A 13,659-nucleotide genomic window follows, 5' to 3' on the forward strand; every position below is an offset into this window, starting at 1 on the left:
CGGGCCAGGCCGGGGGAGGGGGTTGAGCGAGGGGAGCGGGCCGGGCCAGGGGCGCTGCCCCGGGGTCTCCTCGCAGGGCTGTCCGGCTCTGCCTCGGGCCGGGCCCTCGGGAGGCGGCGGAGGCCAGCAGTGGCTGTAACTCGCCCCAGGCCCCGGCAGCGGCCCGCGCTGGAGGCGGGATTCGTGCGGCGGGGCCTGTCCAGCGCGTCGAGGGGGCGGCGGGGCCCGAGGGCAGGAGGCAGAGGCGGGAACGAGAAGCCCCGAGTCCCAGGCGGTGCCCTTGGCGCTGGTCGCTGAGACCAGCTGCAGGGGCTGCGCTGAAAACCTCCAGGTCTGGTTTCTCCGGAGCGGAGCGGGGGAGGCGCTGCTCTGTTCTGCTCTGAGGGTGATTTCCCCGAGAGCGGCTGGGCTCGGGTGACTCCTCTGCGGCGGGAAAGGCAAACAGCGAAGGTCCGAGGATGTTACAGTCCCAGTGGCTCAGCACTGTGCTCTGGGTGGCCCTGCTTCACCTTCCTCAGCATTCTTGGCGGTCATCCAATAAATATAACCGGCTGCCTCAGTTTACCTTTATTTCTCCAAATGGGTTGCTGTGTACAAGTGTCATCTCATGGATGAAATTAATATTACTTTTCGTGTTGATTTTTGATGACCTTTGATAAAAATGTTATATTCCAAATGTGAGGCTTTCCCTGTGTTCAGCTAGTGAATGAATGAATGAAACAAATAACAAGTTTCTTTTATCAAATTGCTCTGGAGAGTTTGAAATTGCATTCAAGAGACTCTTTTGGTGACCCCAGATACAAAGAGCTGAATGGACTTTTCACCCTGTTTCAGATGAGCCCAATGGGTCATATAGTACAGTAGCCAGGCTATCTCAGGGCATGTCTACACCTGAAATGCCCCGGTGGCACAGCTGCACCTCTGCAGCAGTGCCAATTCTGTATAGGGGCAGGGATAGCTCAGTGGTTTGAGCATTGGCCTGCTAAACCCAAGGTTGTGAGTTCAATCCTTGAGGAGGCCACTTAAGGATCTTGGGCAAAATCAGTACTTGGTCCTGCTATTGAAGGCAGGGGGCTGGACTCGATGACCTTTCAGGATCCCTTCCAGTTCTAGGAAATAGGCTATCTCCATATATTATTATTATTAGACCCTACCTACACCGACTGGAGGGGTTTTTCCGTCCACGTAGGTAATCCTCCTCCAGAGGCGGTAGCTAAGTAAAGTGAAGAAGTCTTCTGTCAACCTAGCATTGTCTACATTGGGGGTTAGTATCAGAGGGGTAGCCATGTTAGTCTGAATCTGTAAAAAGCAACAGAGGGTCCTGTGGCACCTTTAAGACTAACAGAAGTATTGGGAGCATAAGCTTTCGTGGGTAAGAACCTCACTTCTTCTTCAAGAAGTGCATCTGAAGAAGTGAGGTTCTTACCCACGAAAGCTTTGCTCCCAATACTTCTGTTAGTCTTAAAGGTGCCACCGGACCCTCTGTTGCTTTTATTGGGGGGTTAGGTCGGTTTAACTACTCTGCTTGGGGTGTGGATTATTCATACCCCTGGGCGACATACTTAAACTGACTTAATTTTCTAGTGTAGACCAGGCCTTAGACAGTTTCCAGTACCATCTGCTTCAGAAGAAAGTTCAAGAAACCTTGTTAAGGACAGCAGTGGGATAACTTGCCCATGTAGGGGAAGTTTTTTCTTAGCTTCAAGCTTTTCGTGGTTGGCTTAGGCCAGGGGTTCTCAAACTGGGGGTCAGGACCCCTCAGGGGGTCGCAAGGTTATTACATGGGGGGTTGTGAGCTGTCAGCCTCCACCCCAAACCCTGCTTTGTCTCCAGCATTTATAATGGTGTTAAATATATTAAAAAGTGCACTCAGAGGCTTGCTATGTGAAAGGGGTCACCAGTACAAAAGTTTGAGAGGCACTGGCTTAGGCCCTGAAGAATAAAGTTTTATATCTCCTATTTAATGTAACTGTGGATGTTTTCATTATCCATATAAATATCTAATGCTTTTTAAAACCTGCTGGGCTCTTCAGTGATATTTGTGGCAGTGAGTTTCATAGGCAGAAGGCATAGAAATTATTTCCTTTTATCAGGGTTAATTGTATTATTTCTCAGTTTCTGTAGCTGTCCCCTTGAGCTTGGATAGAAAAAGTAAATAGCAGGGTTCTGAGTTGAAAGATGATGTCTCGTTGCAAACATGGAAACTAATTGTCAGTCACCCTGTTACAAGGATCTTTGTAACAGATATTTTTGGGGAGTTATGGAGTACCCTTTCTCAGGAGTAAGCCTTGCCTTCAGCTGGTGATATTTGGGATGGGGCTCCTTCATAGCAGCAGCGGCAGCAAGGGAAAATAACCAGGCTGCTCAAGACAGATCTTGAGCATTTACGAGCCTGGTGAAAAGTTGGGAGCCCAGAGCCTTTGAGGTCCCCTACTACAAGTCTTGAGGGCAAGATCAAACATTCCCCATCCATAAAGTCTATTCGAGTTGTGTTAACTGAAAGGAGTCTGGCTTAGCATGGGCATAGTGATTTTGGTGGAGTGGTTCTAGAGAGGGGCAGTCATGTGGAGAAGCAGTATTGGCTGTGAAAATTGAGCAGGTAGGGGCTCCTTAAGAGCTTGCTGGCTGGTCTGGGGAGAAGCTACAGCTTTGTGCTGGCTGAGTGTGAAGGAGCATGCCTTGGTGCGTGGGAAAGAGAGTTGGCTCAGGGATGGGAATCATAGCATGGAGAGAGCTTTGCAACATGCTGATCTCTGAGCTGATCCCGGTGTGCAGCTTAAATGGAATGACGGGATTAAAGGGTTAATTATGTGGGCTAGGGATGTGCTGTATTTATACTTAAAGTGCTTCTCTTCCATTCCCTGTAACTCAGGAAGCAAGAGGTGTTTGTTCCTGGCCTCCACCAACAGAGAGCTCACAGAGGTGGGATGTTGTTCCTGGGCTCACTACTTATCTCATGGGGGCCTCATCCTTCCTTTTGGGTAGGAGACAGTGCTTGACCCTGCCTTCCCCCAGGCTTACTGTGTTGAGACTCTGGTGCTGGGAGTCAGGAGACATGGGTTCCGTTCCAGGTTCTGACAGACTCTCACTATTCTGTATTTGAATGAAGTAGAGATAATGTGGCTTGTTTAACTGCTGTGAAATCTCCGAATAGAAAGCATGTTGTTGTTTCCTCCACCCCAAGTTCATTGCTGCTCAAAATTTTTTATTCCGTGTTGTCAGGCTGCCTTGTCTCCCTGCCACTAGCATAAAGCTGTAGAAGGCTCCTTCTCACATGTCAGCGGGGGGGAGGCTGGTTTCTGAAATCAGGAATTTGGGGTGTGTCTGTCTAAGAAGGGAATTACTCCTAGCGGAATTTTGCACCTAAAAATTCTGTATACAAGAATTTTAAAATTGTGCATATTTTATTTGTTAAAATAACACGATATAACCATGCCAGTTTCAATTATTTTGGTAATTTATTTCAAAATACCTGTCAGCAAGTATGTCTGTAACAATACAGACAACAAAAAAGATTCAGGAAATGTTTTTCGACAAATAGATTCCTTACTGGAAATATTAATACAGATCTTTGAGTAATAATTCATTTAAACTACAATACAGAAACTTATTTCCCACGCCCCTCAGAAGCAGTGCAAAGGCTTCGGGGAGTCAGGGTAACGGAGGAGCTGAGGGAGAGGGAAGTTATTGCCGGGCAGTGGCCTGGGAGTGAACTTGGAGGGTTGTTGGGTGTGGGTAGGAGAAATATATGGAACAAGTTTTTGGGAGAGGTATTGTTAGGGAGATGGGGAGCCTCCGTCATACAGACCCTGGCTGACCCCTAGCCTTTCCCATTCAGTTAGGCACATCTGCCCCTCTCCTCGTGTGTCCGCGTACCTCTGTCCCCCCCGTCTCCATGTGGCCCTGCACACCCATTCAGGCAGGCATATCTGCACATGTCTCCATGTGGCCCTGCACCCACACTCAGCCAGGCATACCTGCCCCCGTCTCCATGTGGCCCTACACCCCCACCCTTCTGTCCCCATGTGGCCCTGCACCCTGCACTCCCATTCAGCCCCTGGCTCAATGTTGTCACCCCACTAGCTCCTGTGCCCTCACCCCAGTCTGTCCCCCCACTAGCCCTTCTGAATCCCAGTCTGTGATATCCCCCAGCAGCCTCATGTGCCCTACTATGTCCATCGCCCATTCCCCCTCATCTGGCCCCGGAGGCAGTGCGCTGTGAGGAAGGCATCCTCTGCCCCCTCCCCTCTCCACGGCTGGTTGCTCGGGCCCGTGAGCCAGCTGCTCTCTCTTCTGGTGCCACATCAGGCCATGGTGGGCAAAAGGTGTTATTGCAACGTGACCCCTCTAGTTGCTTCCCTACACCTTCCCATCAGAATCAGTTATACTGTAGGGAAAAAAAATTTGCAGAGGCCATTTATTCTGCACTTGCGCAGTGGCACAGAATTTCCCCAGGAGTGGGGGGTGTAGGACTGAAGCTGCAAGCAGTAATAGGCTGTCCCACTGCATTTCAGCAGAAACAATTAGTTTTTCTTTAAAAAAATGTTTCTAGCCCTATAAATTGCAAAGAAATGTTCCAAATATCACTTAAACCAGTAGTGACTGAGTTTGCAAATAGAAAAAGTTATTCTGATGTGTGAACTTCCCTGTTCATCCCATATGGATGTTAGCTGTGAAGATTACAGATGGCAAACTAAATTGCACATGAGCTTTTAACTGCTAATAGCAGAAACATCTAGCTACTCTGGGATGGTGGGTGGCATTTAGCTAGAGCAGTACTATATCCACCCAATTCCCCAAAATAATGACAAATAGGCCCACCCATATTGGGGTATAGCTTACAGTCTGACCCTCGTGTTTTGTACAAGTGAGTGATAGGGATGCGGCAGTGCTTTCATTCATAATAAAGTTGCAATGCGCTGGTTTGTTCTATGTATCACTCACTCACCAGAGCTTGATTTCCAGTATAGCTCCCAGCTTCTGTTCCACAAAGGTTAGCCAGAAATGCCCCTTTTTGCTGTGTTCTTTACTTCCCTTTTTCCACTGGCTTTTTGGGCACTGAGCATGGCCCAAGCAGGTTTAATTATTTCTTTATTCTTTGGTAAAATGTGTTTATTCTTTGTTTCTGTTCGCAGAAATGCCTTGTCAGTGGCACAAGGCTTATGTATGGAAGATGCCCAGCTCCGGTACTCCCTAGTGGCATTGTTTATAGAATGGGCATGCCTGTTTTAGAGCTACAGCAGGTATGTTGATGGGCAGGGTTTTATGCATGCATTAGACTGAAAGTATGTTTTAGTAATGATAAGAGTATTGGGGTCTACTAGAAATTGATATGCTTCTGACAAGTGGCCACCCTAGGTTGTAGACTTCAGTGTGGCTTTCAAAGATGTGACAATTTTATTTTTTTTTTTTTATTTGTAAGATACCAACTTTCCCTCCATATATTTGATTGCCAGCAATGAGCCCAGTTGATAAAATCCAGTAGTGAGGCTCCAGTCGTGTGTGCAGCCACCAAAAGCAGAGATCCTCAACAGAAGAAATTGGCTGGTTATTGAAACCTATCAGCTCAGTCAGAACAGTGTGACTCCTTTGCCACTTGAGGGAGTAATTTTTTTACTTGAGTGTACATTTACCTCTAGTGCTCTGTGCAGTGCGTGTGAGATTTCATTGCTGTTCTGAAGGCACAGTGTTCCTTGGCCATGGTATTTTGGCCATCCTCAAGATGACTAATTTCCACATCCTTTTGCATGGCAGACATGAAGTGTAAATCTACCTGGCTATGATACTTAATGTCTCTTTAGATTGTACAGATGCTAATAATTATTTTTTTTAGTCTAGATATTATTCTTCTGGAGGCAGAAAAGGCTTTATATCAGGTTTTGTGGACAACATCAAACAGGAATTAGCAAAAAATAAAGAGATGAAAGAAAATATTAAAAAATTCCGGGATGAAGCTAAAAAGCTAGAAGAATCTGATGCGCTCCAGGAAGCAAGGAGGAAATATGTAAGTCTTCATCATGAATTATTTCGTTGTCCAACACCTTCATTGGCCAGTCAGTAGTCTATTACAATTTAGAGTATTGTAACCTAAGCTTCTGTGCAAATGAGCTGTTGTGTTTGCTGTATTCAGGAAAGGTCTGGACTGACTGATGGAAACACCAGTAGGTGCAATGAACTAGTGTAAAAAGTGTAGAGTTAAGTATTTCTACAGGTTTGGTGGAATTTCTTTCCAACAGACATTTTAATAGAAATCATAAATAATAAGCAGGTAAAAAGTCACTTATCTATAGACATGGAGATACAATTAAGGCTTTTTCACTTTTATTGTATTGATTAGACATAATCACATTCTTAATGGATTATAAAACAACTTTACTAGAGAGAAAGTGCTTTCATTGCACTAATGAGGAATTGAAGTCTGTTACGACAGCATTGAACATTCTTTCAGTGGCCAGATTCAGTACAGTGAAGGAACCAGGGAAGTGGGAATTAATAATAATCTTGAATTGCTTCACATTTATATTATTGTCTCTTAACATTTTTCTTCTTCGAGTGATGGTCCTTATATGTATTCCAAATATGGGTGTACATGTGTGTCATGCGCTGGAGCGAGATGTTTTTCCTAGCAGTGTCTGTTGACCTGCACGTGTGTCATGCGTCCCCTTGTGCTCCTAGCCGAGGTTAGCTAGGAGCCGTGCATGTCGACGCCTCCTGTTCCCTCTAACTCAGTGGTTCCCAAACTGGGGTTCGCAAAATTTTACGTGGGGTTCTCGGGGGGGAAAAATTCTCTAATGGCGGTCAGAGCCGTCCCTAGGGATCCTGGGCAGCATGGGGCCAGCAGCCCGGAGCCCCTGGACTTCCAAGATCTAAGCAGATCAAAGCAAGCATAGCTATCACACTGAGGAGATTTAAACTTCGACTCCTTATAAGAAATGGAAAGGGAGGTGGATATTTTGTGCTGTTTTTAAAATTAAATAGGCAATTAGTATTGGTTTTTAAAATTATTATGAACAATTTTAAGCTTTGTTGTAATGTGCCTTGTTTGCCTGGACTGCTCAAGACCTGAATGCTTGTGTAGGAGGAACTCTTTGAGTTGGCTTCTTAAATGCCTTCATGCTGTTTCACATCTGATACTCCTTGATGAAACATAGGAGCCTTGTCTTATAACAGGCTTATTCAAAGTGATACAAGCTACGAAAGTGAATTTTCATAATGTAATAAAAATACTGTAATGATAACTAATAATTAATCATAAATAGTGTGTAATAAGCATGTCATAAAAACAAACTTTATATTTCCAAGATCACTGCTTTTATAATTTATACTCAGGTAAAGGAGAAAATCCCTGGAAATATTCATTTTTATGAGGGGGTTCGCAAGACTTGACATTTTAGTGAAAGGGGTTCACAGGTTGTTAAAGTTTGGGAACTACTGCTCTAACTGCTGCATGGCTAGAACCTCTGTTCCTTCCTGCTCTTAGCTAAAAGACTAAGAGAGTGACCTGCTCCATTTGTGTATAGTTCTTGTTTGTTTTTTTCTTGTAGATAGCTAGTTGTATATAGTAATTAGTGTTAGTCTACCTCAATTGGGGTACGCTCCCTCTGCCCCGCTGGGGTCTATGCCGTGTGTTCCGGGGTTTAAAAACTGATTCTTTCCCATGCTCATTCTCCATGAGCAAAAAGTACCAGCGGCATCTTTACTGCCTCGGGGAGTCTCACATCGTCACTCGTTGCATGATTTGCAAGTCTTTCCCATCCTAGACTCGGGAAGCGCAGAAGCTCAGCTTCCGAAAATACTGGCGGAAGCCATGAGACTGTGCACCCACTCGGATCTGTAACCATCTGTGCAGTGTCTATCACTGGTGGTGAGCGCTTCTTCCAGCACTTCTCACGCCCTGGATATAGTGGTCAAGGAGAAATCCAGATGTGAGGGTAGGAAGCACTGTCATGGGCATAGGAGCAAATCCCTGTTGAGGACTACTTCTAAGTGTAGAGCTCTGGTCAAGTGTAGTGTCTGGTTTCCTCCCTGAGCTGGGCCAGGTCAGGTGAGATGTCGTACCCCGACACTGTGGCACCAGCACCCAAGCTTCTCCGCATCGAGAGTAAAGCAAAGCACAAGAAGGATCCAGCGGTACAGCTGGTCGCCCCGGTACCGACCCTGTTGGAGCAGTCCCTGGAGCATACACCACCTGTCCTGCTGCCACCTCCACGTCCTTTGGTCCAGCTGGCCTCATGGACCCTGCCTTGGTCTTCCGGCATCTCCAAGGGCACTCCCCGGACTCCTGGTTGTGTGGAGCCCCTTCTCTCGCCAGAGGACTTGGAGATACCTTACCTGCCTTCTCCGCTTCTCTCAGGTTCCCCACTCACCTGCGAGGTTCCTACTCTGGAGGACTCCTGCTCCTTCTGGACCGCCCCTGCTGACTCTGCACTGTGGCTGGCCCACTCTGTTTGTTCCATCACTATCCGAGCCATCTTCAGTCTAGGAATACTTTTCTGAGCTGGAGCCCTCCTTCTCCCCTTTGTCCAGGCACAGCTCGGACTTGCATCCCTGGCTGCCTTATCCTCCAGCTTATGGCCTGGCAGCGACAGTTTGGTTCCGGTACCTCTTGGGCCTGCCACACCCCCAGATCCCGACCCGTTAGCCACACTGGGCGTTCTGGGACCCATATCGCCAGCTATACCCACCCTCCCAAGCCTCATACCACTCGGCCCAGGCTCCTTCACTGTTGGGCTCTGAGGAAGATGCAGATGTAGAGCTGGTTCCTCATCACCGGACGAGGTGCTCATCCCCATCTCCCCCTGATGATCACAGGCAATACCAAGACATGTTACAGAGGGTGGCAGCAGACCATGGCATATCGCTGGAGGAGGTTCAGGACCAGCAAAACCAGCTCTTGGACATCCTCCACCCTTAGGGACCATCAAGGGTGCCACTCCCCAATAATGACGCCATTCAGCCCCCAGCCCCGTGTCGCAAGCAGCAGCTCCAGCAGTTCTGCCCCCGGCTCTATGTGCCTTACCTGGGTCTGGAGGTGAGGTACTTAAGGAGTCCTCACATAGTCTCATTGATGTTTTGGCTGCGGCAGCCCAGTCAAAGGTTGCTCTGTCCCTCAAGGGCGTTATGGCTTTGTATTTCCAACCAACGAGCCTTGTTGGGGAGGTATGATTACAATATTTGGGAGTCCATGGCAAAGTTTAAAGACTTGCTGCTTCAGGACTTCAGGCAAGAGTTTTCTGCTTTGATAGAGGAAGGGAAAATTGTAGCCAGGGCCTCACTCTAAGGGCTTGTCTACACTTACCGGAGGGTCCGGCGGCAGGCAATCGGTTTTCTGGGATCGACTTATCGCGTCTAGTGAAGACGCGATAAAATCGATCCCTGATCGCTCTGCTGTCGACTCCGGAAATCCACCGCGGCAAGAGGCAGCAGCGGAGTCGGCGGCAGCGCGGCAGCGGTCGACTTTCCCCCGTCCTCTCCGCCAGGTAAGCCGACCTAAAATACACAACTTCAGCTACGGTATTCACGTAGCTGAAGTTGCGTATCTTAGGTCGGACCCCCGCTGTAGTGTAGACCTAGCCAGAGTGGCCCTGGATGGAGCTGATGTAGCGGCCAGAACAATGACTTCTGCAGTGGTCATGAGGCGATGCTCCTGGCTTCAATCCTCGGGGTTTCCACCTGAGGTCTAACAGACCATCCAGGATCTCCCATTCAAGGGTACTGCCCTCTTCTCGGAGCAAACAGACACAAAGCTGCATGTGAAGGACTCCAGGGCCACCCCAAATCCCTGGGCCTCTACTCACCGTCCGAGGAAGCATTTTAGGCTGCAGCAACCGGCCTGCTTCTCGGCCACACTGCCTGGGGAGGGATAGCTCAGTGGTTTGAGCATTGGCCTGCTAAACCCAGGCTTGTGAGTTCAATCCTTGAGGGGGCCGTTTAGGGATCCGGGACAAAACTCTGTCTGGGGATTGGTCCTGCTTTGAGCAGGGGATTGAACTAGATGATCTTCTGAGGTCCCTTCCAACCCTGATATTCTATGATTCAACAGGACCTGTTCAAGAAACGGAGCAGGGGTTACAAGCCTAGACAACTGCTCCCCTTCACCTCAACCGCACCACCAGGGTCTCTCACAGACCTGGGAGGCCCAAAGAGAACTTTTGAAGATGCACCCAAGGGCGTTATTAGTTCCCACATTTTGTTTTCAGACCGACTCTCCCACTTCAGCCCAGTGTGGTCCCTCATAACCTTGGATCGCTGGGTGCTGAGTATGGTGGAGGAAGGTTACACCCTTCAGTTTTCTTCCATCCCTTCTCCCACCCCCCTCCGTCTTCAGGTGCTAGCCCTGCTGCAGGTAGGGGCAGTGTACGAGGTGCCTCAGAACCTAAGAGGGAAGGGGTTTTACACCCAATATTTCCTAATCTCGAAGGCCAAAGGGGGTCTTGGATCCATCCTGGACCTGTGTTGCCTCAACAATTATCTCAAGAAACTGAGGTTCTGCATGGTTTCCCTGGGCTCCATCATTCCCTCCCTGAATCCCACCCTCGACTTAAGACTCCTATTTTTCACATCTCCATCTTTTGAGGCTACAGGAGGTTCCTCAGATTTATCGTAAACCAGACCCATTACCAGTTCACCATCCCCCCCGTTGGTCTGTCAGCAGCACCTAGGGTTTTCACGAAATGCATGGCGGTGGTAGCGTCTTTCCTCAGATGGCGAGGTGTTCAGGTCTACCTGTACCTCAAAAGCACAGGCGTTGTCAGCAGCGTTTCTAGCCCAGGTCCCAATCCAAGACATCTGCAGGGCTGCTACCTGGCTGTCAGTGCATACCTTCTCTGCCCACTGCACTATCATCCAGCAAGCTAGAGATGATTTCAGATGAGCAGTGTTGCAATCCTCATGTCTATGAACTCCGAGCCCACCTCCTTGGGTACCGCTTGTGAGTCACCTAATGTGGAATGGTCATGAGCAATCACTTGAAGAAAAACAGTTACTTTCTGTAACTGTTCTTTGAGACGTGTTGCTCGTGTCCATTCCATGACCCATCCTCCTGCCCCCTGTTGGAGTTAGCCAGCAAGAAGGAACTGAGAGGGTGCAGGGCTGGTTGTCCCCCTAATACCAGCGCACGAGAGTGCTGGAGCCCCCCTGACAGATACCACTAATGGAAAAATTTCCAGCTATGGTGCCCATGGTGCGCACGCACACCTAATGTGGGATGGGCATGAACAACACATCTCGAAGAGCCACAGTTACAGAAAGGTTAATAACCATTTTTTCCCTCAGTGGTATCCATCGGGGTCGAGTTCGTGGCTCTTGGCATGAAGAACCTGTAGACATCCACCCGGCCCACCAGAAATTTCTCCAATTCCAGGTGGGAGAGCACCACTACTAATTCTGAGTCCTGACTTTCGGCTTCGCCACAGCTGTGAGAGTCTTCACGAAAGTCTTCGCTGTGGTGGCAGCTGTCTCGGCTAGTAGGTATACCCCTACCTAGGTGACTGGCTCCTTGTTGCGCTATCCTGACGAGCTTTCCTCTCCCATCCTCGCCCTTCATGCTCTCCTGACCTCTTTGGGTGTCTGCATCATCGAAGAGAAATCTCTGCTTATACCTATGCCGACAATCAACTTCATCGGGGTGCAACTCGACTCAGTTGCAATGTGGGCTTTCCTTCTGGGGGATCGCTTCACAATGCTGATGGCCATAGTTGTGAACCTCCGCCACAGCCCTCACACTACGGTCTGCCATTGTCTCTCTCTCCTGAATCTGGTTGTTATGGGACCTCAGGGCTCTCAAGTTACTTGTAACTGGTTGGCTGTTAGATCCTTTCTCCTATTCCGTTTGAAACCCTTACACCACTTACCCTGTTTGCCTCCTTCATTATCTCTCTTTCATATTTAAGGCAGCTATTGGTTTACACAGCATTGATTTGGGCACAAATTTTAAACATCTAAAAATAGAACGTTGTATTCTGATTTTCCATGTGACTGATCCCCATTTCTGTTCCTTTCACTTCAGATAGTTAGAAGAGTCCATGGATCCTATTGAGGACAGAGTTTAACTGGGGCTGTTCTTCTGTCCGACAGTAGTATGTCACCCAAAGAGTGCTGTATGCTGGACTGTATTGATGCAGTGCTATAAAATCCTCATGTGGTTATAATTCTGTTTGATGCATTGATTCCTGTTAACATAAAATTTTTGTTTGTGCTGCAGAAAACCATTGAATCTGAAACAGTTAAGACCTCTGAAGTGATTAAAAAGAAGCTTGGCGAAATAACAGGTTCAGTCAAAGAGGTACAGTATAACCTTGCAAAAATCTGTCCGTTTACTTGTGATTTGCGCTTTGTCTGCACTGAATTAATGTCCTTTGTCTCTTTCTTCTCGTTGAAGGAGGGTAACTATTGCTGCCCTTTCAGGCCAGGGCCACTAGAGAGACCTGCAGTGGTAACTGCTGAAGAATTTTTTGGTGTGACTAGTGTGACAGCAGATGTGCAGGCAGTATCAGCACCCCGTGTTTCTTCCTTGCTGCAGGGTAGATGAGTGTGTGCGTGGGGGTCTGACTATCTGATAGCTGCAGAAGAGAAAATGCCTCAAGGCTTTGTCTTCATTGGGGCATAGGCAAGTCAGATACCAGTACCAACATGGAAGAACGCATTTGGGAAACATGGCTAGGAGCAATGTTGTGCTTGAGCTGTGCACATGTGTGGCTATGCAGCAGTCTAGGACTGGCTGTACATCTCGTGTGGCTGGCACTGGGTCCCCAACCTCCTGTAACGGAAGGCAGCTGCTCTCAGTACCATAGATGGGCAGGAAGCTTTGAGGCAGCAGGGAGGAAGGGTACAGAGTGGGTGGAGGAAGTAGGGTTTCTGGATGGGGTCGACTAGCACCTGGGTCCTGTTTTACCTGCTGGGCCCTCCTGCTGGATCCTGTGACAGCTCCTCTTGGTGCTGTGGAAGCCTCGAGCCGGTAGGGAGGGTGGGGAAAGAAGGTTGAGGGCGCCATTTAGGTGGGGAGATGCTGTTCATGGTCGAGTCCCTGAGCGCATGGCGCTAACTGTGGTGAAGGTGGTCCCTGCCGCTGGCACCAGCGTCCAATGGCTGGCAGAGCTGAAATGAGCCTCCAGCAGCCTGGCCCAGAAAGGATGGGGGAGGCAGGAGTCTGTGCTGTCACTGCTGCTGGGCCAGGGGTGCCTGGTCTGTGCACTCCTACCCACTCCCAGCTGCGATGGTAACTCCCTCCTGGCAACCAGGGCGCAGAGAGGAAGGGAAGGAGTGCTGATTGAGGGGGCAGGGGAGCACGGCTGGCTGATGGGGAAAACACCTAGTGGTAGTGTCCACCTGGCAACCCCTTCTGTGTGGGTTTGTCTTCCCACCCACCCCAGAATCAGCTGCCCACTGCCAGTGAAGTCTCTGACATCCCTACAAAGAGCACCTGCTAAGCCAGCTGTGCTGGTTCAGCGTGAAATGGTGATCAACTGTTTGTGGAGAAGTTTTAACCTCTGGCCTGCCACAGCCTGTGTGTAGCACCACACCCCCCAGGCACTCTCAGGTGTATGTAAAGCTTATTTTGTTGGAGTAAAAGAGAGAGTATTTGGAACTTCTTTCCTGGTGGATCAAAAATTAGTGCACAGAGCTCTCTCCGCCAGAGTTGCACTGGCCTGGACTGCATTT

General features: G+C 48.7%; 1 protein-coding gene across 2 annotated transcripts in view; it reads left to right on the forward strand.

Annotated features, from left to right (window-relative positions):
* Positions 1–13,659, forward strand: part of TIMM44 (translocase of inner mitochondrial membrane 44) — a 70,328-nt gene that overhangs the window by 188 nt on the left and 56,481 nt on the right. Inside the window, exons 2-4 of one of the 2 annotated variants that reach the window (XM_026659699.1) lie at positions 5,136–5,243; positions 5,834–6,004; positions 12,203–12,283. In XM_026659699.1, coding sequence (XP_026515484.1) covers positions 5,136–5,243; positions 5,834–6,004; positions 12,203–12,283 — 360 coding nt within the window. Of the gene's footprint in view, positions 1–5,135; positions 5,244–5,833; positions 6,005–12,202; positions 12,284–13,659 lie in introns of those variants that run through there. The other variant, XM_026659701.2, reaches the window with a different exon arrangement.

Source organism: Terrapene carolina, unplaced genomic scaffold (genome assembly GCF_002925995.2).
Source record: "Terrapene carolina triunguis isolate 2854851 unplaced genomic scaffold, T_m_triunguis-2.0 Scaffold662, whole genome shotgun sequence".
Taxonomy (NCBI): domain Eukaryota; kingdom Metazoa; phylum Chordata; order Testudines; family Emydidae; genus Terrapene; species Terrapene triunguis.